Here is a 23,860-nt window from a genome sequence, read left to right as displayed (position 1 = left end):
TCTGGTAAACAGTTGTCAGATTAAATTTAGCATATTCTGTTGATCTGATTTGATGGAAACATGAAAAATGAACAGCAGTGACTATGATTGTAGTATCAAAATATCTTCTGAATAAGCTAATGTTAACTATAATTTTCCCAAAATAATTTTTTAGCCTAAATGACTGGTAATAAATTTTATCATTCTGGATCTTGCGAATCGTTTCTGTTTCTAGCTTCTTTGCCTTTTTACAAAAAGAATAGAGCGTCTCCACTGGATAATCCAGAAGCCATCTAGAATCATTAATTCTAGATTTCAGATAACTGATCTTTCCAATTTCTCCCTCACTTCATCCTTCTTGAGAACTCATTTCAATATTTTGGAAGGCCTTCCTTTTTTTTAATTTGCACAAATTAAGACCTCTTCTATTTTTGACATCAAGTAAGGCTTTAATCTAGACTTCAAAATTGGAATCTATAGAATCTAAAATTCTAATCTTTGGAGTCTTTCAGCTCCTGAACATTCTAGTCAATCAGTGCAGAGTATTTTGTGACCTTTTAGAGTGTGTTTTGACTCAGATCCTGAGTTCTATTTTTGTAATTATTTCCAGCCGTGTTCAGTCAGTAACTCTGATTTTTCCAACAACCTAAAATGTGTGTGTGCCTTTAGCCAATATTTCTATCTAGACAATTAGCACTCACAACGGGATATATATCTCTTAACAGCCTCTATGTAAAATGTTTAATTTGATTGCATCTTTCATTTTCCTTGCCACTTATTTCTATAGTTTTCAAATTTTTGTTTCCTTTCAGCCAATTTTATGAAATCTACTCTAAATGTGGAGAAGGCATGTCAATAAATGAACTAAAAATATAACATACCATATACATAAAATACAGAAGACCATCCCGTATATTGCACTAGAATCCCAGCTAAAGGCATTGCAATGACAGCACCTGCATAGGAACCTATTAAAAAAAAAGAGAAAAGTGGGGAAACGTAATTGAAAATGGATGCCTATTTTTGTATCCCCTCACCCCCGCCATTTATACTTGAGAAGAGTACAAAATGGATGTTACTTACCACAAAAGGAAGTAGTTGCCAGTCTACTTCTCTCTAAAGGAGGGGCCCATTTACTCCATATCCCATGGCAGGCTGGGTAGGTGACTCCCTGAGGGAAGGGGATTTCAGTGGTTAATGTGTTCAGATCAATGAGAGATCAGAAAATAAGACATCTCTTTTGTCCTTTCTGTTACAGAGAGATTCCAAAAGAATCTCTGCGAAAGGTTAAGGAAACAGGAATGCTAATCACTGACTGAATATATGAATATTTATTAAAGGGATATTTAGAAAAAAGCTAAGCAATTAGTCTTAATTTTCATGAAAGCATGAACAAGAGCCTAAGGACTTCATTTGGAGAAAGAGTAGGTTGTCTAACATAAAAACAACTCAAGTGCTGACTCATTCTTTAATTTGTCTAGGAAGCAAAGGATTTGCTAAATTTTGCCTTGCTACTGATTTTTCTTAGCAAACTAGGTAGTTTTAGTATTCACTGATCTATGTGAAAGGCATGTGATAAGTGTGGAGTAATTATCTAACATAAAACAACAACTCGACAATAAGGACTGGAGTTCACTACTGAAATGTCACCATACTAAGAGATCTTTATAAAAGTGAATAGACAATCTTCTACCAAAGATAGTTCAGAAATGTATCTGTTTGGAGAAAGTGATTGAAGACATAATTTCAAGAGGTAACTTCCTGCTAAAGATCTACAGAAGGTTTCAAATCATTAGAAAATATAATAAGACCTGCTGCCTCAGCAATATGCCCACCCTACAAAATGCTATTTTGTAGGCTTTTATCCAAGATTTTTCAAGAGGATAGGGCACATTAATAGAGAGTTTTAAAACAAATTCCTCCTTCTGCATTTCTATAAAGATGTCAAATTTAATTAGTTCCAAGGTTAAAAAAGATAAATTCACATTTTCCAATTCTGCATTTCAAAAAGATCTTAAGAGCCTTAATAACATCCCTAGTCCCTATAAACAGCCAAGTGAGATCAGTGCTAAATACTATAACTAATCTTGATCAACCCTCATGTGTTTCTCCTAGTCTCTTTTAATCTCCCTTCTAGCCAATGCTGACTCTTATTCTTTAATTAGTCTAGGAAGCAAAGGAATTGCTAAATTCTGCCTTGTTTTTGACCACTATTTTTAGCAAACTAGGTTCCCTGATCTATGTAAAAAGCACCATGATATATGCTGGAGTAAATATAAGAGAATCAATTCAGACAAGAAAAGATTGTCTTTCAGTCATGACTTTCATTTCATCTGTAATGAAAGAAAAATAAAGACGTTGACTGAAAACTTTCTCCCTAAAGAATGAGGAGAAAAAAATCAGTGTAATTATGAAAACCTTCTTACCAAAATATATTGCAAGTACACATATTAGCTTGGGTTTTTTTAAGATAATCATTGGTCCAAAATGACTAAGTATTCCACAAGGGCATTCCATTTACAAAAGGTGCTAAACCCTGTTAAACTGCATCACTTAACATTCTGACTAGTAGTTTCCTATATTTGCTAATCTAGGAGATTGTATCATTACATTACAACATTTTAATACATCTTCATTAATAGCATTTTCTGTCATAACTAAGAAAACTTGCTGGTTTTAATATACAAGCTTATAGGAATGAGAGTCTTCAATTCCATACCTCAACAAGTCCCTGTAAGATCCTAACAAAGATGACACACCCATAATGCACTCTGGCTGCAGAGGGAATTAGCATATTGAGGGTAGAAGTGAGGAGTATAGCTGCCCCAAAAACCCTGTAAAAGAAAAAAGAGTAAAAAAATACAGCATTGTCTAAAATAAATCACTTTTTAAAATGGATGGTAAGTTAATTCCTCACACCAGAGATACTTAAAGAAGGAAACTCTTTCCCAAGATGTATTTTATTTTAGAAAAGGAAGAAAATGTTAATGATCTCAATTATAATACAATTGACTGATGATTATTTAAAAAATACAAATAATTGAAACAACATTCAAGGTTGTTTATAATTGAACAATTAGGAAGGAGGTGATTGAAAGAAGATAAGCTAAAATAGTTTCTTGTTAGCTCAAAAATTATTTTTGATATCACAGAAAAATTTTACAGCAGAGTTGGGGTAGCTTTACAGGGCAGGGTATTCAGGTTGTCCCACATGAGGCTCACAGTCTTCATCCCCATTTTACAGATAAGGTAACTGAGGCACAGAGAAGTTAAATGACTTGCCCACAGTCACACAGCTGACAAGTGGCAGAGCCAGGATTTGAACCCGTGACCTCTGACTCCCAAGCCCGTGCTCTTTTCACTGAGCCACGGGGAAGCATTATTATCATTATTATTATTAATATGTGTAAAAAATAAACCTCATAGTTGTGGAATACCTCAGTGACAGTGCTTGCATGATTTACTTTGTAACAAGGAACCTGAAAAAACACTGTGAATACTGCTTGGGTTTGACTGAATCAAAGTCAAAGAATTAGATTTCGGGTTTATCAGTGATTGATTACTGGAAAAGAACACCTAAGTTTTTTTGCTAATAGGGCCATTAACATGCAACTATTTAAAGATAGAATTGCAGAATCCTGCATTTCAGAAAAACTGCTATAAAACTTTGAAAAATGGATTATGAGTTGCTGAAAAGAGGTTTCATCCCATAAAGCTTGCCTCATATGCATTCATATGAACTCATAGGTTTGTCATTGTTTAGTTGGAAGGTCACGTAATCCATTTTATTTATTTCACACGGCTCACCTTCCTTTTGAATTTGTATAAACTGCAGCAAACTCATCAAAAAATAATTGGTCTGAATTATATGTTTAATTTCCTAAACACTTTGTTCAGGCTTTAGAACTTCTTTAACAATATAAATGTTATTTTCTGTTTTCCTATTTACTGAAAGATATACAAAACGCTGATTATAGGTAAGCCCTTTCTCCATCTTTAGAAAAAATGCAAAAGCATTTTTCCCTATAAACCTAGTGCATAAGATTCTCCAAAAATAGGAGACTGTGCCATATCACAGTGATTGTCACAACATTCATGCCAATAAAAAACAACTGGGTCTATTCTAATATCCTTCAAGATTTTAGCCAGATTAATAAAATATATATAGGAAGGAAGAGGGCAGTTTAAAGTTTGAGTACCCTTTTAATGGAATTTATCTGTTATTTTTAGAGTTGACCAGTTTCCTAACATATTAATAATTAACTAATATGTTTTTCTTCATATGCACACCTCCAAGTAAACTCATGCTCTGTTCTGCAGGTGAACATGCTGAGGTAGAAAACGTACAGAGCTTTTTATCAAAATGTCTCCTATAAATTTTTCATTGGTCTTGTAATCCAAGTACTCTGACCAAGGAATAATTCTCCTTTCCAATATGCTTTGTGGTTGCTTTCATTATTTAGGCTTCACAGAGATGCATTTTCATCCATTCTTAAATTTACAACTACAAATTATCCTGTCACATGTAAATTCTGGTCATCACCTAACAAATGTCATTTCCATTCTATTAAAAACTAAGATAAGCATCACTTCCTTTAAGGTTGTAGTTCTCAATGTTGCCAGTGTAGTAATATTGTCATGATGCTTTTAGATCCTTCCTTCCTTTGAAATAATTTTATTAATTTTTTTATTAATGAGGTTTTAACCAGAAAGGCTAATGATTTTTTTTCAATAACTATTTATGGTAATTGTCCAATTCCATATCCTTAATTTTCCTGTGATTACTCACATTTCAATGAATCAATCAATCATATTTATTGTTTACTGTGTGCAGAGCACTGTATCAAGCACGTGTGAGAGTACATTTGTTTCTGTTGCTTGCCTCTGTTTCCAAATTGTACATTCCAAGCACTTAGTATAGTGCTCTGCACATAGTAAGCACTCAATAAATATGATTGAATTAATATGACAGGGTTGGTAGACATATTCCATGCCCATAATGAACTTTCAGTTTAGAAACTAGGTTCTACAGTCTAGAGTCTACTTTTGCTTTTCAAATCAATATCTAATTTAATACCTGTATTATCAAAATTGACTCTCATACATTGCCATTATTTTAAAACCATACTGAAACCCCATTAACATATATATATCTATCTCAATCTACATATAGAGAGACCATGTGGATTTGGTAATGACCTCAGGATTCTCCATATATTTCAGAATATTAATATTCCTTTTGAAGAGGAGATTTACTTTGTGAAATGTTTGTGAATAACCTTGTGAAATACCTGGCTCAGCCCAGTACACTTGTTCTTACTCCTGCATTTATTGCAGCACTTGTCCCTCTCCTTATCAATCAATCATATTTATTTAGCACTTACTCTATGCCAAGGATCATACTAAGAACTTGGGAGAGTACAATACAGTTATTTCTGGTCCTTGCCATTAAGGACTTTTACAATCTAGTAGGACATCCCTATGTGGTTGCTTCAGTAGAAGTTCCCAGCCTCTGTTGTCCCTCACCAGGTGAATCATTCCCCAGTGTCTGGCTATGCTTTCTCTCCTCCCCACTCCCAAACTCCCTGCCCCATGTTCTGGTAGTTCTAGGCTCTCAGAGTCAGTTTGCAGGCAAGCCAGCAGTGCTGGACCTTCTAAAGATGGCAGGCATGCAGCTTCTTCCAGTGATGAGATGACAGTGATCTGTTAGTGGGGCACAAATCAGGATCTTGGAGTGGAGGTGCCATGGACACTTGCTCAAGAAATGGGCACCAGGGAAGCAGGGCGGATTGAAAATAAACTCCCTTTACCAAAAATGTTACATATAATGTTATTATATTGAATTACATATTTATGCTGTATGCCATGACATCATGTAAAATGTTTGGGACAGTCCTTTCAACCCTGCTTCAATATTTGAGCCAGTCCTTTTCAGTGTGTAGTCCTCCTCCTTCCCTGCTCTCTCCTCTTCTGTTCCACTGTTCTTCTATCCGTTCCTCTCATTATCTTCTTATCCTATTTCTTGCTCTGTCTCCTGCTTCTACTTTTCCTATTGTCCAGTCAATCACTTGCCTAAAAGCTGTATTTGAACTAATCAGAGCATTTGTCAGTGACCCAGATGGAGATAAATAATAATAATAATAATATTAATTATGGTATTTGTTAAGCACTTTCAACATTCCCAGCACCATACTCAGCACTGAGGAGATATAGGGTAGTGAAATTCTGAAATAACACGCATTAGTCTCTTAATACATGCCCTAATATTCAGCCTAAAATCCATGGTATGAAAAAACAAGTAAAAATAAATGAAAATTAAAAATAGTATTAAAAACAAATATAACCTTCTGAATATTTAGTTGAAACAGTGATGCATCGACCTGTACTAAGGTCCATTTTAATCCTATATATTTATCTTGTTCACCTTTCCTGTCCAAATAACCTCTCCAGCATATCAACATTATTCTGTTCTTCTGTTTAATGTAGAAGAATTAAACAAAATCAAACAGATTCTCTAAAGTATCAGTTTTAACTATTTATTTACCTGGTTTGCACTTTCCAGTGAACTCAGAGCTGCAGACTGAATTGCAACCTTGCAAAAGTGTTTCAAAGTAATTATCTGATTGACAGCACAGTGTGAGCTTCTCAATGCTCCTGTGGATAAATCCTCACTTGAGATGGTGGATGAGTTCAAGTATATGTCCCACTTTAACCTCATGCTTAACTCGTCCAAACAACATTGAAAAAGGTTATGAAATCATTAAACCCGACTGCCCAGATAAAATACCTTCTCAATCCTCGCCTCTCAGGTTCAGCTTTTAGGATTGGATCAATTGGTAAAATTTCATGGACTTTGAATTGTCTTTAGTTTAATATAGTTGGCAGTCATTACATTCTTTTGGCAGTTATATTGATTTAGCATGGCATTTTTAGAAGTAGGGGAGCATACTTTTAACCTTTATGTCAGTCTCCTGATCTCTAAAACTTGACTGAATCTGATACAGTCTAAGAGGGATTTCTGAGCTTCAAACCATATCTACAGTTAAGGTATTTTCATGTTTACCATCTTAGAAAAGGACAGCCCTATTTGCTGCTTTCACCCCAGCACTTAGCATAGTGCCTGGCACATAGTAAGAGTTTAACAAATACCAAAATTATTAGTAGTATTATTATTATTAGAAGAGAGAAGTGAAAGAAGAGTAGAGAGAGAAAAAAGAGAGAAGCAAAAAGAAAAGGATGGCAATACAGAGGAGAAGGAGTAGAGATAGGAAAAAGAGAAAAGAGAGTTAGATAGGAAGAAAGAGTATGAGAGGAAAGAGAATCTGTCTAGAACACCCTCAGTTTTTAGCAAGCTACTGATTTTTAATGATGATACTCAGTAATGATCAACTTGTCCAACTGGATGTAATTTCATTTACTTTGCTCACTCTTTGTGTAAGTCTAGCTTCAACTACGGAGCTAATGATATTTTACCTCTCAATTAATTTCCGGAATCCTTTTTGAAATGCTTGCTCCTTTGCTTTTTTGAGGCTGACTACATTCCAGTGTAGTCAGAATAGCAACAGATTTGGGTAGGCTGTCCTGGCAATTTTATTAAAATATCTAAATATCTTGGACTTAGATTTAAATATCACACCCTGTTGAAGCTAGTCAGCCTGACATACACTGACTTTCACTGATTTCTACCTACTCCCATTAAATAATCAAGCATGCGCAATATATGTGTCTCCCATCTATTTCACCACATTCTTCTAATTTGAATATTCTAGATTTCTCAGAGATATTACTCCTTTTCTTGTCAATATATTTTTCTTTCCTTGTCTGCAACTCTCACCATGAGGGTAGGGGAGAGGGAAAACAAGGACAGTGGCTCAATGGCCCATTTTCAACAGAAACACTACGGTCAGTCTAACATATGTTACAATTGACAAACATATATAACAGAACATACCACCCTGACTTAAATAGCTGGGTTTAAAAAATATATCTCATTGTGCATTTATCATCAGTCTATATAATGTAGAATATCGCTGAGTGGGCTTCGAGTGTATTTTACTACGACTCCTCATCCCAGGAAAAAATAAGAGGTGTCCATTTTTGACAAGGATTTATCTTGCCAAACTGTAGAGCAATGACTGATTTCTGGTATCCCCTTTCCCTGTTTTTCTCTTCACTCTAGTACTAGGGTCTGGATCCACTTCTGTTTAACAAAAATGTGACTCAATGAATAATGGAATTGAAGTGTGCCAAGTTGGGAGGGGGCAGGATGGGAGAGTCGGAAGAAAAGGCTTCAAGTCAGTAAACATTTCCTGAAAGAGATTTAGAGATCCTAGAGAATTTCCCAAGGAAAAAAGTAGAAAGTCCATTGCATGAGCAAATTTTGTTGAACAGAGAACTCAAGAATATCTGAGCTGTATGCTTCTGACACCTGGAGGATAAACTAGTTTAATTTCAGGCCCAACCATGCATTCCCTATAGAAAAAGAAGCTCAAGTTGTTGACATGACTAGTCCAAGTTGGGACAACACCCAGAATTATGCACAAGCAGGTAAATAATTGGTTCGTGGCACAACTCAATTTTCTATAATGACTGTATTATTGATGAAAACCTGTAAACTATGACATCACCAGAAAGTGCACTTAAATTTTTGCTTTCCACCCAATTCTTTCTGTTGTATATCACAGGCTACAGAAAAAAGCTTTCTTTGAAAAGACTAATACAGCAAGACTAATGAACTCTAAAAATAGTAGCAAGAGGAAACCTAGTCTATAGCTCCTGTATATGTTGACTCTGTGGAAAGTGTAAAAATAAGTATAGAGATACATTCTACATAAGAATAAAGACACCTGAACCTAAAGTTGCAACATTTTCCAACTGCATTTCACTGAGATAGGTGTGATTTAAATAATTAGACTGATAGTGAGACTTTAAAATGTGTAGATCACACTACACTACACTAGATCACACTACTGGAATTATAGAGCAAATGGGTAGAATTCTCTAGCTCTGAGACCATCAAAAGTACGTTTATCTAAAGGGATTTGCAAGAGTATTAATATTCAGAGTGTCGCTTAGTGAGTTAGCATGAAATCTCATTCATGTTCACTTGAGTCAAACAGCACATAACATCTTCCGGTTCCCTATGAGCTGGTGGGCCCTTGGGAATTTGTTCAGAGAAGTGGCAGGGGAATGGGAACATTCATGAATATGTGTTTCTATTTTTTGCAGACTCTATCAATCTATTTCCATTTGGGGTCTGACTCGAAGCTGTACATAGGGGCCAGTGTGTCTCACACCAGGTGTGAGGTTAAGCCTCTCCCAGAGGATGAATAAGGGCAGACCGATTCCCCTCTGTCTAAATCCAATCAAACAGGATCCTCCATATTTCATTTTGCCACATCTGATGCCCCACTTTGATATTAAAAAAAAACAACACACACACACACAACCCCAAATCCCTTGATACCTCATTAAGCTGTAAAAATGACTTCATCGCTCATGACAGAGAAAATAGGCAGCCTCAGCAGTGGCATATGGCAGAGAGAGACTGAATCCACCAGCTAATCACCTGATGCCACCCTTCCCCCACCAGCTCCTTTGGTCTTCTCCAGCCCTGCAGCCAAATAGTGCAGCACGTGCAGCTCTGGTTGGGGGTGTGAATGGCACGTGCCAGCTTTGGGGATTGCTACACTGATGGTGAACAACACTTGCCTTGGATAAGGTAGCATCAAGCAGGGAGGAGGAAAGGCTTTCACTCGTCAGACAGAAAGGTGACTGTGACCCCCCTTTTCCCATCCCCACCCTCCAAGATCAAACTCCTGAAAGGCCAGAGCTGAGTTGAAAAATAAAAAATCCTCCTTAGCTCAAGGCCAGCTCCATTGTTCAAGGAGTCTTTGTTGGATTCTTTTCACATATAAAAGGCTTGTGGGCTAGAGGTTAAGGACCTTCGGTGAAAAATGACAAATGGGAAAAAAGTGACAATTTGTGGTGACACTAAATTAGTCCTGGCAGTGAAATAATCCTAATAAACAAAAAGGATGTGTTGCATTGCTTTATTTCTTGTAAAAAAAAAATAGTAATAATCCTTTTGTACTTTGAACACGAAACACGTAGGATCTTTTCTGGATAAAATGTTTTATCTCTCTGAAAATCATTTCACAGTTCAACATGAAAAGACTGTAGAGTGTTAGGGAAAATGCAGGCTAAAATACTAATTTTTTTGTAATTTGTTTAAAATTTTAATGTTGCCTTCCTCGAGGACAACTGTATCTAAATCTATTGATTTTTTTTTTTTTTTGGCTTTGAGAAAAAAATGACTTTCAACAGAAATGGATCTGCATTTTACCTGTCAAAACAATAGCTGAAAAACACAAATTACCAAGTTAATTATCTCACAGCATATTCTTGACCTGACAGAAATTACATATCCTCAGACCTCTGCAGTATCTCAAACTATATCCAGACAGCCAGAGCATTTGCCCTAAAACCCACATTCTCCCTAGGTACAAATAAAGCTATTGTCTAGGTCACTCTTATTTGTATATGGCCTTTAAGGAAGTACAAAATAATAAAAAAAGAGATAAATATTACTGAGTGGAAGAGAGAGTCAGGGATCCTTAATGACTCAGTACTAGGAAGGCATGAGAGACTTCCCTGCTCTCTATTGCTACAAATCTTCGGGTCCTCTGGGGATGTTAAAGGCTCAGTTCTCTAATTCTTGGATTTTTTTGTCTGGATCTTTGGTGTAATAGATAGTGATCTCTCATTTGGACTACAGTTGGCACTCTGATTCATTGAAAACAGACATTATGATTAGCAGACTGTATGCTGCAGAAATGTGTTAACTGTATGTCAGTTCAAGTGATGACTGAAGGTTCGATCCTGGCAACTGGTTTTATTATACTTCAGCTTCTTTCTCACAATCATCAAAAAAAAAAAAATTCATTTTTATATCCAAGCCAAGTTTGAATCAGGAGCCTTGAGATGCACTTTAGAAAACAAGAGAGCAAATAGGAAACTGATCTATATTTATGTAAGGGTGAAAACTAAACTATCTAAGACTTCAGAAAAAAAAAATAATCGATGTTAACTAGAATCTGGCACTCTGCATTTTCTTAATGCATAACAAATGAATACCACTGGATTGTTGGGAGGTGAAGGATCTATGCCAATGCTGCTGTAATAATAGCACTTTAAGTCTGCTCTTTTAAAAGCCTCAAAATGAGATTTAGAGCATTTTTCTGTGGGCAATGACTTCTATTGTGAATTGCATTAAAGATTAAATAATTGAATCATATAGAAATATAACACCTTATAAGACTTTCGCCACAATGGACACTGCAACTTCCATTTCTAAATATTGTAATTAGTGAGAGAACTTCAACGGAATCACATAAACTTACATTTCAATTCTTTTTTTGAGCTGTACATTTTTCTGCATCTGATTTGGTTGGAGAAGTCATAAGTCAGTTTTAAAGAATGTGCTGCATCAAATACTGGGTTGTAAATGGAAAGGTCAGAGGCTGCTAGGCAGCAAGAAATAAAATGACAATTAAATCTAGAACAAGGTTCTCTGAAGGGTTTTTTCTGCGTACACTTTGAACTGCTTTCACTATTTGCCATTATGGAAAGGGATTAGAAGGCCAGATAGTCTTGCAAGTCTTGAATCTTAAAAAAAGATAATCTCATATAATTTTTGATATAAATACTGAATTTCTAAATAAATCTGGATGGAAAAAATTCCATGTCTGGCCAGGAGCAGTCTTATCCCCTTAAAACTCAACTTGGTACATACACTGCTATACAATTAAACCAGGAATATTTGAGAATTGATGCTTCTTCACTCATCCCCCCAAATTATTCTTTAGCCTAACCTCTTCTGCTAGGCTCTCTCTTTCCCCCTTAAAGTGCAGGCAGAGATGGGCATGATGCAAGATGATCTCTCCTTTAAGGGACTGAGCTCATTGTTTTCTCATAATTCCTAGCCCATCATCCCAGAAAATAAGAAACCAACAGCTGGTGTTATCATCACTGCTTTGCAAGGCATCCCTCGGCCAGTAAATTCGAGCTGGTTTCTACATCTTTTTTACTGCATTTTCTTTTAATGAGAAATTTATCATGAGAGGGTGTAGTCACCAAAATTTTACTTTTGTGGATTATGCCCAATTTATGTTCTCACTCAGGTTTGTGCGTGAGGCCTCTAAAGCAAATGCAATCCAAGCTCATTTTGTGCCTTTAGGTAGAAAAATCATTACCTAGCACCTCACTAAAATGAAGTGAGTTCCATTTTAGAGCAGCTTTGAATGAGTTCATACATGTTGCTTGTTAGAGAAGCGGCGTGGCTCAGTGGAAAGAGCACGGGCTTTGGAGTCAGAGGTCATGAGTTCGAATCCCAGATCTGCCACTTGTCAGCTGTGTGACCGTGGGCAAGTCACTTCACTTCTCTGGGCCTCAGTTACCTCATCTGTAAAATGGGGATTAAGATTGTGAGCCCCAAGTGGGACATCCCGATTCCCCTGTGTCTACCCCAGCGCTTAGAACAGTGCTCGGCACATAGTAAGCGCTTAACAAATACCAACATTATTATTATTATTGTTCATGGAAACACTTTATAAATTGAATGGGATTTTCAAGCGAGTAAAAAACAAACCCAGAGCTGTTTTCCTCCATCTTTGATCAAAGGCATACCTCCAAAAGAGGATGCTTTTCTTCAGTCTGGAATTATTTAATACATTTATGAAATAACTGTTGACTGGATTTAAGTTCATCATCAAATCAATCACTGTAAGAATATCTAGCTGTTAGTAGAAGGTGAACTTTGGTCCGAATGATCATTTTAGAAGCTCAAATTGGTGATCAATCTTTTGGCCCAAACATCTCTTGGACAAACAATATCATATAAATTAGCATTTGTGCTGGAGCCAATCATCTGTCATCTGAGCTGTGATCTATGCTGAAGGCCATGGCCTTCGATTTTACAAAGAAAGTTCCCTCCATAGATGTCCAAGAAAAGGAGAAAAAAGAGAGAAACTTGGCAAAGGTGGTTCCTGCTTGGCAGGAAATGAAAGCACGTTAGCACTTGGAAAACATAAGGTTAGGACTTTGAACATATCCTTTGCTAATGAATTGTATTTTGATTTGATATTGTATAGTCTAGTATTTAGAGGTACACATATGAAAATTGATAGAATTATTTACAAGTGAAAATTATTTTTAAAGTATTTTTTTATTTACTAAGGCATTCATAATGCTGCCACTGAGAATCTGAAACTGGAAATGAGCAAGAGTAAATAAGGGTCAACCATCCTATGGGTAAGTCTCTTTAATTCTTTCCATCAAAAGTCATTTTTCTTTTTTGAGATTTTTCTCCCTTTCCCTTTGCTACTAAACTTCATACTTAAAGTGTTTCCAATCCTCTCTAAATAGGTAGTTACCCACTTATTGAGTAAGGGTGTGAAGTGGCTATGGATATTAGGTGGGAATGGTGACTGGAAGGGAACAGGCTTTAAAGAATAGACAGGCCATAAAGACACCAATTTCCATCTTTTCATTCCTCACCGGAAACTCTCAGGTCTGTCAGAGACATTAGATGAGCAAAGCTGGGAGCCCATTTCAAAAATCTGTTGGAACACTAGCCTTCGTCAAGCCCAGAAAATTGTCACATATGTTTTTTACCAACTGGTGCTGTGTACATCCATTTATTATTAGTCATATAGAAGCAATATTCAGAAAGAAACAATGGAAATCTACTGTCCTCCTAGCTGCTAGATAACTCTATACTGAAATCAGTGCCCTCTGCCTGCTAAGCCTCAAGTAAATTTCCAGCAGTTCCACACCCTGGAGAGAGCAGAGCTGTCAGAAGCAGAAGCCCTTGATCTCTTCGTTATGATCTCCTTGGTGAAAAGATTGGGTGGGAAAGAGAAATGGAGGTTGGGAAACTTGTAGAAGAGCAGGAATCCGGTGTCACGAGGAAGAGAATATGTCAATGATATATATTTTTTTGAAGCTGGAATATTGAAATTAGGTTTTGTATTAGGGAGCTGGTTGGGGGTGGGGGAGGCAGAGGGGCAGAAAAAGGGGCCTTGGGCTTTAAAATAGCAGGTACAAGAACAGCTCCTGGCTTCCTCATCCGTCTCCTGGGAGGCTGTGAGCCTAATGAACATTTTTCTTACTCTCTAATAAAGCAAAGAAATCAAATTCAACTAGCCCCCTCCCCCGCGATCTGCTCCCGTGCTTCTGCAGTCATCCCATGCTGGGGTCACTGTGGTGCCCTGGGCCAGAGACAAGATTGTGGTGAAGGCGAACGGGGGTGCAGAGATGAGAGAGTGGATGGGGAAAGGAAAGTCGCTGACTCCTCGGACACCCCAGATGCTTAGGGCAGCGTGGCACTAGGACCCGTTCCTTCTCTGCAGGCACCAAGCACTCGGCCCCCAGGCTGCCTCTGAACGCCTTCTGTCTTCCCTAAACCTCGGAGGAGCTAATTAACAGGTGGAATCACACCCTGGGTGCTTGAAATCTTTCCAGACACCATAGAAACCAACCCTCCAGACCCATCTGTAACCGGCGCCATCTGCACCGGCTTTTCGGGGAGGAGGGAGAGTGCCGTGTGTTTTGTGTATCTGTTGTGTGTTTAATGCATGTGTGTGTGGGTGCGTGAATCTATCCGTGTAGGAGTGTGTGTGTCTGCAACTGCAGTGTGTATTAATATTTGTTTGAGTGGGTGCATATGCCTGTATGTGTGTTGTATGTTTTGAGAAAGAAGAGTAGAGACAGTTCATCCTCCTTAGTGCAGTTGGGAGGATACGAAGCGAGGAGGAGGTGGAAGAGAAGAAAGAGGAGAAAGAAGAGGGAAAGGAGGAAGAGAGGAGGAGGGGAAGGAAAATGGAGAGGAAGGAGGAGGAAGAAAAGGAGTGGGAAAAAGATGAGAAAGAAGAAAGAGGAGGATGAGAAGGTAGAGAGGGAGAAGACCGTGAGCCCGTCTATCTGTTGCCGAATTGTACATTCCAAGAGTTTAGCACAGTGCTCTGCACATAGTAAGCGCTCAATAAATACTATTGAATGAAAGAAGGAGGAGAGAGGTGGAGGATGAGAAAGGAGAAGAAAGAGAAGGAGGGAGGAGGCTGAACATAGAGAAGAGGAGGAGGGAGAGGAGGAGGAGAGAGCAGGAGGAGGAGAAACGAGAAGGAAGAGGAGAGAGGAGGAGGAGGAGCCCAACCGCGTCTCTAAGAAGTGAAACCACCAAGAAACTGGACAGAATCCCCAAGGCCCGGGGGCCCTCGAGGCAACATTTCCGCCCCGTCCTTCTGCACCATCTCAGCTCCTCGCCTCGGTCCCCAGGGAATGCGGGCTAAACCGGGGAACTCACTTTCCAAAAGGGTGAGGGAGAAGTGAGGGACAAGAGAGGCCGAGAGAGAAAAGAAAGGAGGGGAGAGGGGAGAAGCAAGAAAGACCGGTGGAGGAAAACGATCAGATGACTTCTTTGAGCTCGACGGTCTCGACCCCGGCTTCTCTGGGGCCTTCGGCGAGGGGTCTCAGAATCAGAGGGTGAACGGGGGCTCTGGAGGTCACTCCACCCTCTGAGATACGTCCCCCCTCCCCATCTCCCCCCTGCCCTGGTCAGCCCAGTCAGCGGCTCCAACCGGTCCCGACTCCCCCGACCCCCCTACCTGTTGGCGGCCAGGCGGGAGGCGATGTAGCCCCCCGGGATCTGGGTAATGATGTAGCCCCAGAAGAAGGAACCGTGGATCATTCCCACCGTTTCTGGATCCCAGTTGAACTTGGCTTTCTGCGGGTCCCGGGGCAGCATGTTGGGCGAGGGTCGAGGGGGAGAGAGACAGAGAGAGAACAAGGGTTAGGGCGCAGACCCCGGCCACTATTGACTTCCCAGTGCATAAGGGTGGTGAGAGGAGGTGCTGCACCCTGCTTGTTTTATAAGCGCAGCTTCCACACTGCAGACACCACAGTCTTCTTTTAATATTTTAACCAGGCTTATTTTAAGCAGGCCTCTCCTTTTTCGCGTCGTGATCTGCTAAACACTCCTCTCGGTCCATGGTGTGAACTCGAGTAGAAATAATAATAATAACAATGGCATTTGTTAAGCGCATACTATGTGCAAAGCACTGTTCTAAGCGCTGGAGAGGATCCAAGGTGATCAGGCTGTCCCACGTGTGGCTCACAGTCTTAATTCCCATTTTACAGGTGAGGTAACTGAGGCACAGAGAAGTTAAGTGACTTGCCCAAAGTCACACAGCTGACAAGCGGCTGAGTCGACATTTGAATCCATGATCTCTAACTCCCAAGCCCGGGGTCTTTCCACTGAGCCACGCTGCTTCTCTAGGGTAGGTACGCTGAATTGTGTTTATACATGTATTTATAATCATGAAATGCGTCGTTGGTGAAATAAAGTCTCGAGAATAGAGGTAAGGAATAGGGTGCGGAATTAGACAAAAGCCCCACGGGTTTGGTTGCTGAAATTAGCAAGATAAAGCAAGCTGGCCCTTGACAGGTTGCTGTCTACACCTGATCCCTATCTGGCGTCTACCCCTGGGACAAAAGCTAACGGTTCTGAGCCCTTAATAACAATTATTATGGTATTTGTTAAGTGCTTCCTATGTACCAGGCACTGTATTGAGCGCTGCGGTAGATACAAGCAAATCGGGTTGGGCACAGTCCCTGTCCCACCTGGGGCTCACGGTCTCAATCCCCATTTTACAGATGAGGGAACGGAGGCCTAGAGAAGTGAAGTGACTGGCCCAAGGTCACAGTAGCAGATTCGTGGCAGAACCGGGATTTGAACCCATGGCCTTCTGACTCCCAGGCCAGTGTTTTAACCATTACGTCGTGCCCTTGGGACCGTTGAAATTGTCGAGGATTGGTATGAGGGAGAGCAGAGGGAGAAGAGAGGGGATGCGGGGAGCAGGATCACTGCAGGGATTGCGGGGTTTGGGGGAACCGTCTCTCTCATGGAGCCTAAAGGGAAACGGAGAGTGAATGGCCATGGTGACCGTTGGACAGATTTCTCTTTCAGCTCAAGGTCACCATCGCCTTCCTTCCTAATCGTGTTGTCTCCGTCCAACGCGGTTTGTCTGTACCCAGCCCTGAGTTTAGTACATTGCCGGGGATATAGTAAGCGGTTAACAAATACCAGGATCATTGCCAAAGCGGTTCCTGCTCAGTAGTCTCTCTCATTCCACCGGAGCCCACTTAAGGGATGAAAGTGAAATAAATCCCGTCCCCAGCCTGCCCCGCCCCCTCTCCCTCCGGCCCGGCTTTTCATTTCTTCCTGGGCTCTAAGGATTTGGGGGAGCCCCATCTTGAGAGAAGCAGCGTGGCTCAGTGGAAAGACCCGGGGCTTGGGAGTCAGAGGTCGTGGGTTCTAATCCCGACTCTGCCACTTATCAGCTGTGTGACTTCGGGCAAGTCACTTAACTTCTCTGTGCTTCGGTTACCTCATCTGGAAAATGGGGATTAACTGTGAACCCTACGTGGGACTACCTAATTACCTTGTATCTACCCAGCGCTTAGAACAGTGCTTGGCACATAGTAAACGCTGAACAAATACCAAAAGTATTGTTGTTATTCACTTTTCGGTGCCTCAGTTACCTCATCCGTACAATGGGGATTAAGATTGTGAGCCTCACGTGGGATAGCCTAATTACCTGGGATCTACCCAGTGCTTAGAACAGTGCTTGGCACATAGTAAGCGCTGAACAAATACCAAATTTATTATTATTATTAACTTCTCGGTGCCTCAGTTACCTCATCCATAAAATGGGATTAAGACTGTGAGCCTCACGTGGGACAACCTGATTACCCTGTACCTACCCCAGCGCTTAAAACAGTGCTCAGCACATAGTAAGTGCTAACAATTACCAACATTATTATTGATGAAAACCAAATATTCCGACCCCGGATGGTCCTTGGAGGGGAATGAACATAAACCAATAAACTAGAGTAAAGGGCCATCGGGGAGATCCTCCTTCCTCCGAGGGCCCCTGGGGCGGAGGCAGGGCCGCCCCCAGCCGCCCACCTCTTTGATGACCTTTCCTCCCCGGTGCACGGTGCTGTTGTTGACCATGTCCACAATGGCTACGCCCAGGTTGCAGCGGATCCCGAAAGAGATGCAGAAGCCCAGTCCGCTGAGGATGGCGATGATGTACCGCCGGGGCAGGCCGAAGCACGTGCAGTCGCACAGGGGAGCCTTCTTCTCCTCCACTTCCAAGGGTTTCCCATCCTCTGTCAGTTCGATGGTCTCCCCGGGCTTCTGCTTCTTCTCCAGCACTCTGCCAGGGGTGGGGTGGGGGACAGGAGACGGGAGGGTGAGGGGGGATAGAGCAGGCTGCCCAGGGGCTTAGGGGCCTGGGGGAGGGTCTCCGAAACGGGTCGAACTCGAACTCAGGTCCCCACGAATGATTCCATGTTGTACAATAATAATAATAATAATAATGTTGGATGTGATGGAGGCTGGGGGAGTAAATCAGAGGACCGGTTTTCAGCACATTTGGGAGCTTTTAGTGTGTGTTGCGGGGAGGGGAGGATGGGGTGGGGAGCTTTGCTAGGGCTCATCTGCTGCTCCTCCCCTCCCCATCGCCCCGACTCCCTCCCTCTGCTCTACCCACGTCCCCGCCCCATAGCACTTGTATATAGATGTACACATCTATAATTCTATTCATTTTCTTAATGATGTGTATATATTCGAATTGTACATTCCAAGCGCTTAGTACAGTGCTCTGCCCATAGTAAGCGCTCAATAAATACTATTGAAAATTTGTACTTTCCAAGCGCTTAGTGCAGTGCTCTGCACAGAGTAAGCGCTCAATAAAGACGATTGAGTAAATGGATGTATAATTCTATCTATACTGATTCAATAGTATTTATTGGGAGATTACTTATGTCCAAAGCACTGTACTAAGCTCTTGAAATGTACAATTCGGCAACAGAAAGAGAGAATGCCTGCCCAATGACGGGCTATTGATATCTGTCTACTTGCTGTCTGTCTCCCTCCTGGACTGTGAGCCAGTTGTTGGGTAGGGATTATCTCTCTTTGTCGCCGAATTGTATTTTCCAAGCGCTTAGTACAGTGCTCTGCTCACAGTAAGCGCTCAATAAAGACGACTGAATGAATCTATAATTCTATCTATTTATACTGATGTTATTGATGCCTATCTACTTGTTTTGTTGTCTATCTCCCTCCTTCTAGACTGTGAGCCCATTGTTAGGGATTGTCTCTGTTGCCGAATTGTACTTTCCAAGCGCCTAGTACAGTGCTTTTTATACAACAAGCGCTCAATAAATACGATCGAATGAATGAATGAATGCATTTCCCTCTCTCTCTCTCTTGTTTCCAAAATAAAACCGTTTACCCTCTTTTCCCTTTTCCCCCGGGCACCTCCTCTTGATCCTTTACACCTTTTCTCACGCCACCACCCCCTCTCCCCTCCCTTGCCATCTCTGTTTCCCGTACATTGACCTTTTGGGGATGCCAACGGGCAGGGTAGGTATTCCCGGACACTCCCACGGGAGGACTGGACGAAATAGGAGACTTGCTACAATCGGGGAAAAGCAGTCCCGCCATCATTCTGTTCCCGTCTGTGTCTCTTCCGTTTTCTCACCCACCCCCACGTCGAGTTTACCTCCGAAACTCAGCCTGGTTACTCTTGATATTGGGGTGGGAGCCAGGCCGAACTGCAGTCTGGAGGAACCATTCCCCCCCTACCCTCCCCGACCATCCACACTCCCGCACCTCGCACCCCCTCATTCCCCGCACCCCTTTCCACCAAAGAGATGCTGATTTCTGGGTGGGGGAGGGTGAATTCCAGGTCTCGCCCTGGATTCCTTCCCTATCGTAAGGATCTCCACAGTGAGGGGCCTATCGCGATGGGCTGGCTTGCTGGATCCACCTTCAGCTCTCTCTGTTTCCCCTTCACCCCACCTCTTGTCGATTTCACTCCATTTCCTGGATCAAAGTCGTTAACATCTCTTTTGCCCCCCTATGACTTTTTGCTTGTAGATTCTAAGGTAGTTAAAACAAAGGCCACAGAACATAGGGCCAAACATACACGATTGTTGAAGCTTCCCTGCTTAATTATTCACTCCTTGTTGCGTCATTACTATGCTTGCTACACACACAGAAAAAAAAAAATACGGGGCCTATTTCAAAACAGGGAAATGCGATTCATATTCCACACACACCCGTGCATTTCCCAATAAAATGAGAAATCCGGGTTTGCTTGAAAACGCTCATCTGCATTCATATTTTAAATTCCATATTTTTATGAATCAATTCCTTTCAGAACACGTTCCTGAGAAAATGATACTATGAATTTTTAAATGGGAGCCATTTTCTGCTCGATGTTAAATCTTCGCCGTTTCTATTCTAACGAAGAATTTTTAGGAATAAAATATGCCAAACTCGTTTTTCTCTTAGAATAGACTGAATTATTTTGGTGGATATTTGATACATTCTTATATAAATAGGGCCTTATTTTAAGTTAACAGTTGTGCAGAATTGATTGCATTTCCCATCGTTTATGCAGCTGATATTCGTTCGTGTCTTTGAACATATAGACAGTAACAGAGTAATCTTAGATCATCCCAAGAAGTATATAGAACTGAAAATTATTTTCAAGCAATTAAAGACATCAAGAAAAGTATATTCATATCGTCTTTGCAAACAGCGTCTCGTAAATCATTCGCGCTTTAATCATTCTAATTTAATAGTCGGGTCATCCTAGAGTCGAAAACCCAGGGTTGGAAAGGTGAAATTTCTGGCCGTTCTGGTTAGTGGTGCCGAGGTAACTTAATCTCAGAATTATGTTGTTGTTGTTTTTCCAAACGGGACATTTTGGAACCTTGCATTGATTATTTTCCAGTAAAAGAAAATGCTATAGCTCAACGAAAGCATGTCTCGGTTTGCCCGCACAGCCTAATGGTAAGGATGCTGTGATTGAATTAACGTCCTTGTTGGTTGTAGGATTTTGCAGAGGAGGATGCGGTGGATTGCCGCAGAGGTACATCCAGTACATAAAAAGGACCAGTGGGGAATTGCTGGACAGGGACTATTGGAGACGCTGTAAAACTTTTTTTTCTGAAAATAATCTCCCTTTCTCTGAGTATTTCTGTTTTCTAAGCCTGAAAATCACTGACTGACTTTGTGGATGGCTTTCTTTCACCAGGCTTCATCTCTATCTTATTTGTATTTCATTAACCTAAAAATAATATTAAACATGACATATGTGGAGGGAATGGGAGACTAAATCTACAAAACGGATCCATTTCATTAATAGGGAACCTCCGGAAAGGTAGATAGAAATTTCATTTTCAGCCTTTCCCGACACCTTCAGACGGATGTTTTTCTTTCTCTTAATGCAAGAGAATGCAGCTTCAATATTTTTTCGTGCATTTCCCATTCACGACACTGAAACGTGCTTTTATGTTGTGTGCATAAAAAAGTATAAATAATTAAAAACGTATAATTGTCTCCGATTCAGACTCAGAAATTTCCCAGTTATCCATTATTGATGCACTTTGGTACCTTCATTATATTTTTTTCTTCACCGAGGAGGAAGATCTCCTTTTGGGAATCACTTCATCGAATGGTTCGGATGCTTTTGCATTAGTGGAAAATGGCAAGCCTAACTCTTGAGCGTTTTCCACGCTGCAAATTAAATCCAACACAAAGCGATCTTTGAAAAAATTGGCTCTAAGTTCTTAAAGGGCATGAACAGAAAGAAGAAGAGGTTTAAAATGTGCCCCTAATAGTCAGTACACCAGTAGTAACATACACACACACACACACACACACACACACCAGACAGGTTGTTGTGAAGTCAAATTCTTTAGCTAACGAGTAGCATTCCCCGGTAAATCCCATGCAAGCCAGGTATATCCTACAAGAATCACCGGTCATAGCAAGAGCTTCAGTGTTCCGAAACGTCGCTGACCGTTTTCAGTAGGCATAAACTCGAACGTTGGGAGCCGCTTTCTCTTACCTGTAGATTTGACCAAGGGATTTTCCAGCAATATTCTTCAGTCCCTCTTTGCCGGGGGTCAAAATCCTTTGTTTTACCGACTCCATGCCTGTAGAGGTGGTTACTGCCGTTTACTCTGACTGTGGTTTGCTATGCTATGAAAGGCAACGGATGCGCATATTGGCTTAATCGCTAAGGTTTTTTTTTTTTCCTTTCCCGCGAAATGGCTATTGGTGCTTCCTCGCAAAAAGAGGGTGAGCGAGAAAGAGGGGAGAGGAAGGAGATACAACTGAGTATCTACATGCAAACCACGGAGACCTTAGAGGAGAGACTTGGGAGACACAATTAGGAAGTCTTATTGGACGGGCAGGATCCAGTGGCAGAGAGCACATTCAGGGCCATGATATTTGGAGCGATAGGGAGAGTTCCTTTTTCCTGGATATCAGTCCGCTTGAAAGACAAAAAAATCTTGGCTTGGAGTGCAGAATGTTTTCATGCAAGGCAGGTTTTTATAGGTAGCAAGATCGTCCAGCCCTTCTGAGGTGCAAAGCGAAATAGCGACGACGACAACAACGGCAGGAACAGTCAACCTCCTCTGCCCGGATCAGATCAGGCTGAAGAGAGCTGATGGATTCATTTCAGCTATCGGGTGGCAACACCAGCTCTGGCGTCTCATCACTGCAACTGAGGTTCAGCCCCTTTACAGCGACGCAACTCGGATCTGCGGTAATACAGAAGACGGAGAGGGCTCGCGCGTTCTTGGAGCTGGGTTTAATGGGAAGAGAGAAAGAGAGAGAGAAAAAGAGAGAGAAAGAGGGAGGGAGAGAAGCAAGCAAGAGAGATATAGAAAGAGAGTCGAAGAGAGAAAGAGAGAAGGAGAGAGAGACACACACACAAACACACACAGAGGGAGAGAGATGAAGAGACAAGAAGGTCCTAATTTCAGACAATTCCAGACCCAGCACCAAGAACAGCTCTTTCCGCGCAGTGTGAGTGACCCAGTGGGTTTCAGCACTGAGGACAGCGCGGCCAACTTTCTGGGTCCAATGGGCGGATCGTCTTGCCCAAGGACCATTCTGGGAGTATTCAAGAGTAGATGCTATGGAAACCAACTGGAAAGATGTCATCATCTCCCGTGTTTGAAGGGAAAGTAGTGAAGTTGGCTGAGCAGGGGTAGAAGAGTTTATTAAAAATTGAAAGTTACCTCTCCTTTCCTCCATCTCGACCAGAATGCTGACGCCAGAGCAGACCCTGTTGCAAAGAGGAAGGATTATTATACATTGCATCTGGGACTGCAGCATGCTAGGGTCGCTTTGGCTATCTTCGTTTTTTGCTTAAGAGTACCTGTTGACATAATTATCTTGTTAATAGGCTTCGTTCATTCATTCAATCATATTTATTGAGTGTTTACTGTGTGCAAAGCACTGTACTAAGCACTTGAAATTAAGCGTTGAAACCTCTGGAAGGAAAATAACCCAGCTGTAAATACGGCTGACGCGCAAATGCCAGGAAGTTTATTAAATAATAGATAGGCCATCTCCAATTATGCTTTTGATTTTTTTTTATTTTAACTTGTGACATTCGTGTAAAGTGTTAATTGAAATAAGAATAAGCATTTCTGATTTATGTTTTTACCTCTTAGACACATATGCATAACCTTGACTTTTCCTTTCCCGCATTAATGATAATACTTTTAAGTAGATTAAAATTGGGAACAGGCTCCACTCATGAATATTTAAATTTTACGGTTACCATGAAATATGTGTTGGCCATATTTAGAACGGAGGGTGTTTTGTTGTTGTTGCTGTTTGGTTTCTTTTTAGGTCGTTAGTGCATTCTATTACCAATGGAAAAAAAAAGTTATATATGATCCGTTATTTAAGAGATGTAGTCTATCTTTGACATAAAAAAAT

The 23,860-nt window shown here is 40.8% G+C and overlaps 1 protein-coding gene across 1 annotated transcript in view; it reads right to left on the bottom strand.

Moving 5' to 3' along the window:
• Window positions 1–22,797, bottom strand: part of SLC17A6 (solute carrier family 17 member 6) — a 39,725-nt gene extending 16,928 nt beyond the window's left edge. The window contains exons 1-6 of the mRNA XM_003428300.5: window positions 21,969–22,797; window positions 18,008–18,260; window positions 15,645–15,763; window positions 2,699–2,813; window positions 1,063–1,150; window positions 861–947 (exon numbers count right to left, since the gene is read on the bottom strand). Of these exons, the coding sequence (XP_003428348.1) occupies window positions 861–947; window positions 1,063–1,150; window positions 2,699–2,813; window positions 15,645–15,763; window positions 18,008–18,260; window positions 21,969–22,054 (748 nt within the window). The 5' untranslated portion in view covers window positions 22,055–22,797. The remainder of the gene's footprint in view (window positions 1–860; window positions 948–1,062; window positions 1,151–2,698; window positions 2,814–15,644; window positions 15,764–18,007; window positions 18,261–21,968) is intronic.
• Between the last annotated feature and the right edge of the window lie 1,063 nt (window positions 22,798–23,860).

The sequence above is a fragment of the Ornithorhynchus anatinus genome, chromosome 3 (genome assembly GCF_004115215.2).
Source record: "Ornithorhynchus anatinus isolate Pmale09 chromosome 3, mOrnAna1.pri.v4, whole genome shotgun sequence".
Taxonomy (NCBI): domain Eukaryota; kingdom Metazoa; phylum Chordata; class Mammalia; order Monotremata; family Ornithorhynchidae; genus Ornithorhynchus; species Ornithorhynchus anatinus.
Note: the sequence above shows the minus strand (reverse complement) of the source record. Positions and strands in the feature narration are given on the sequence as shown.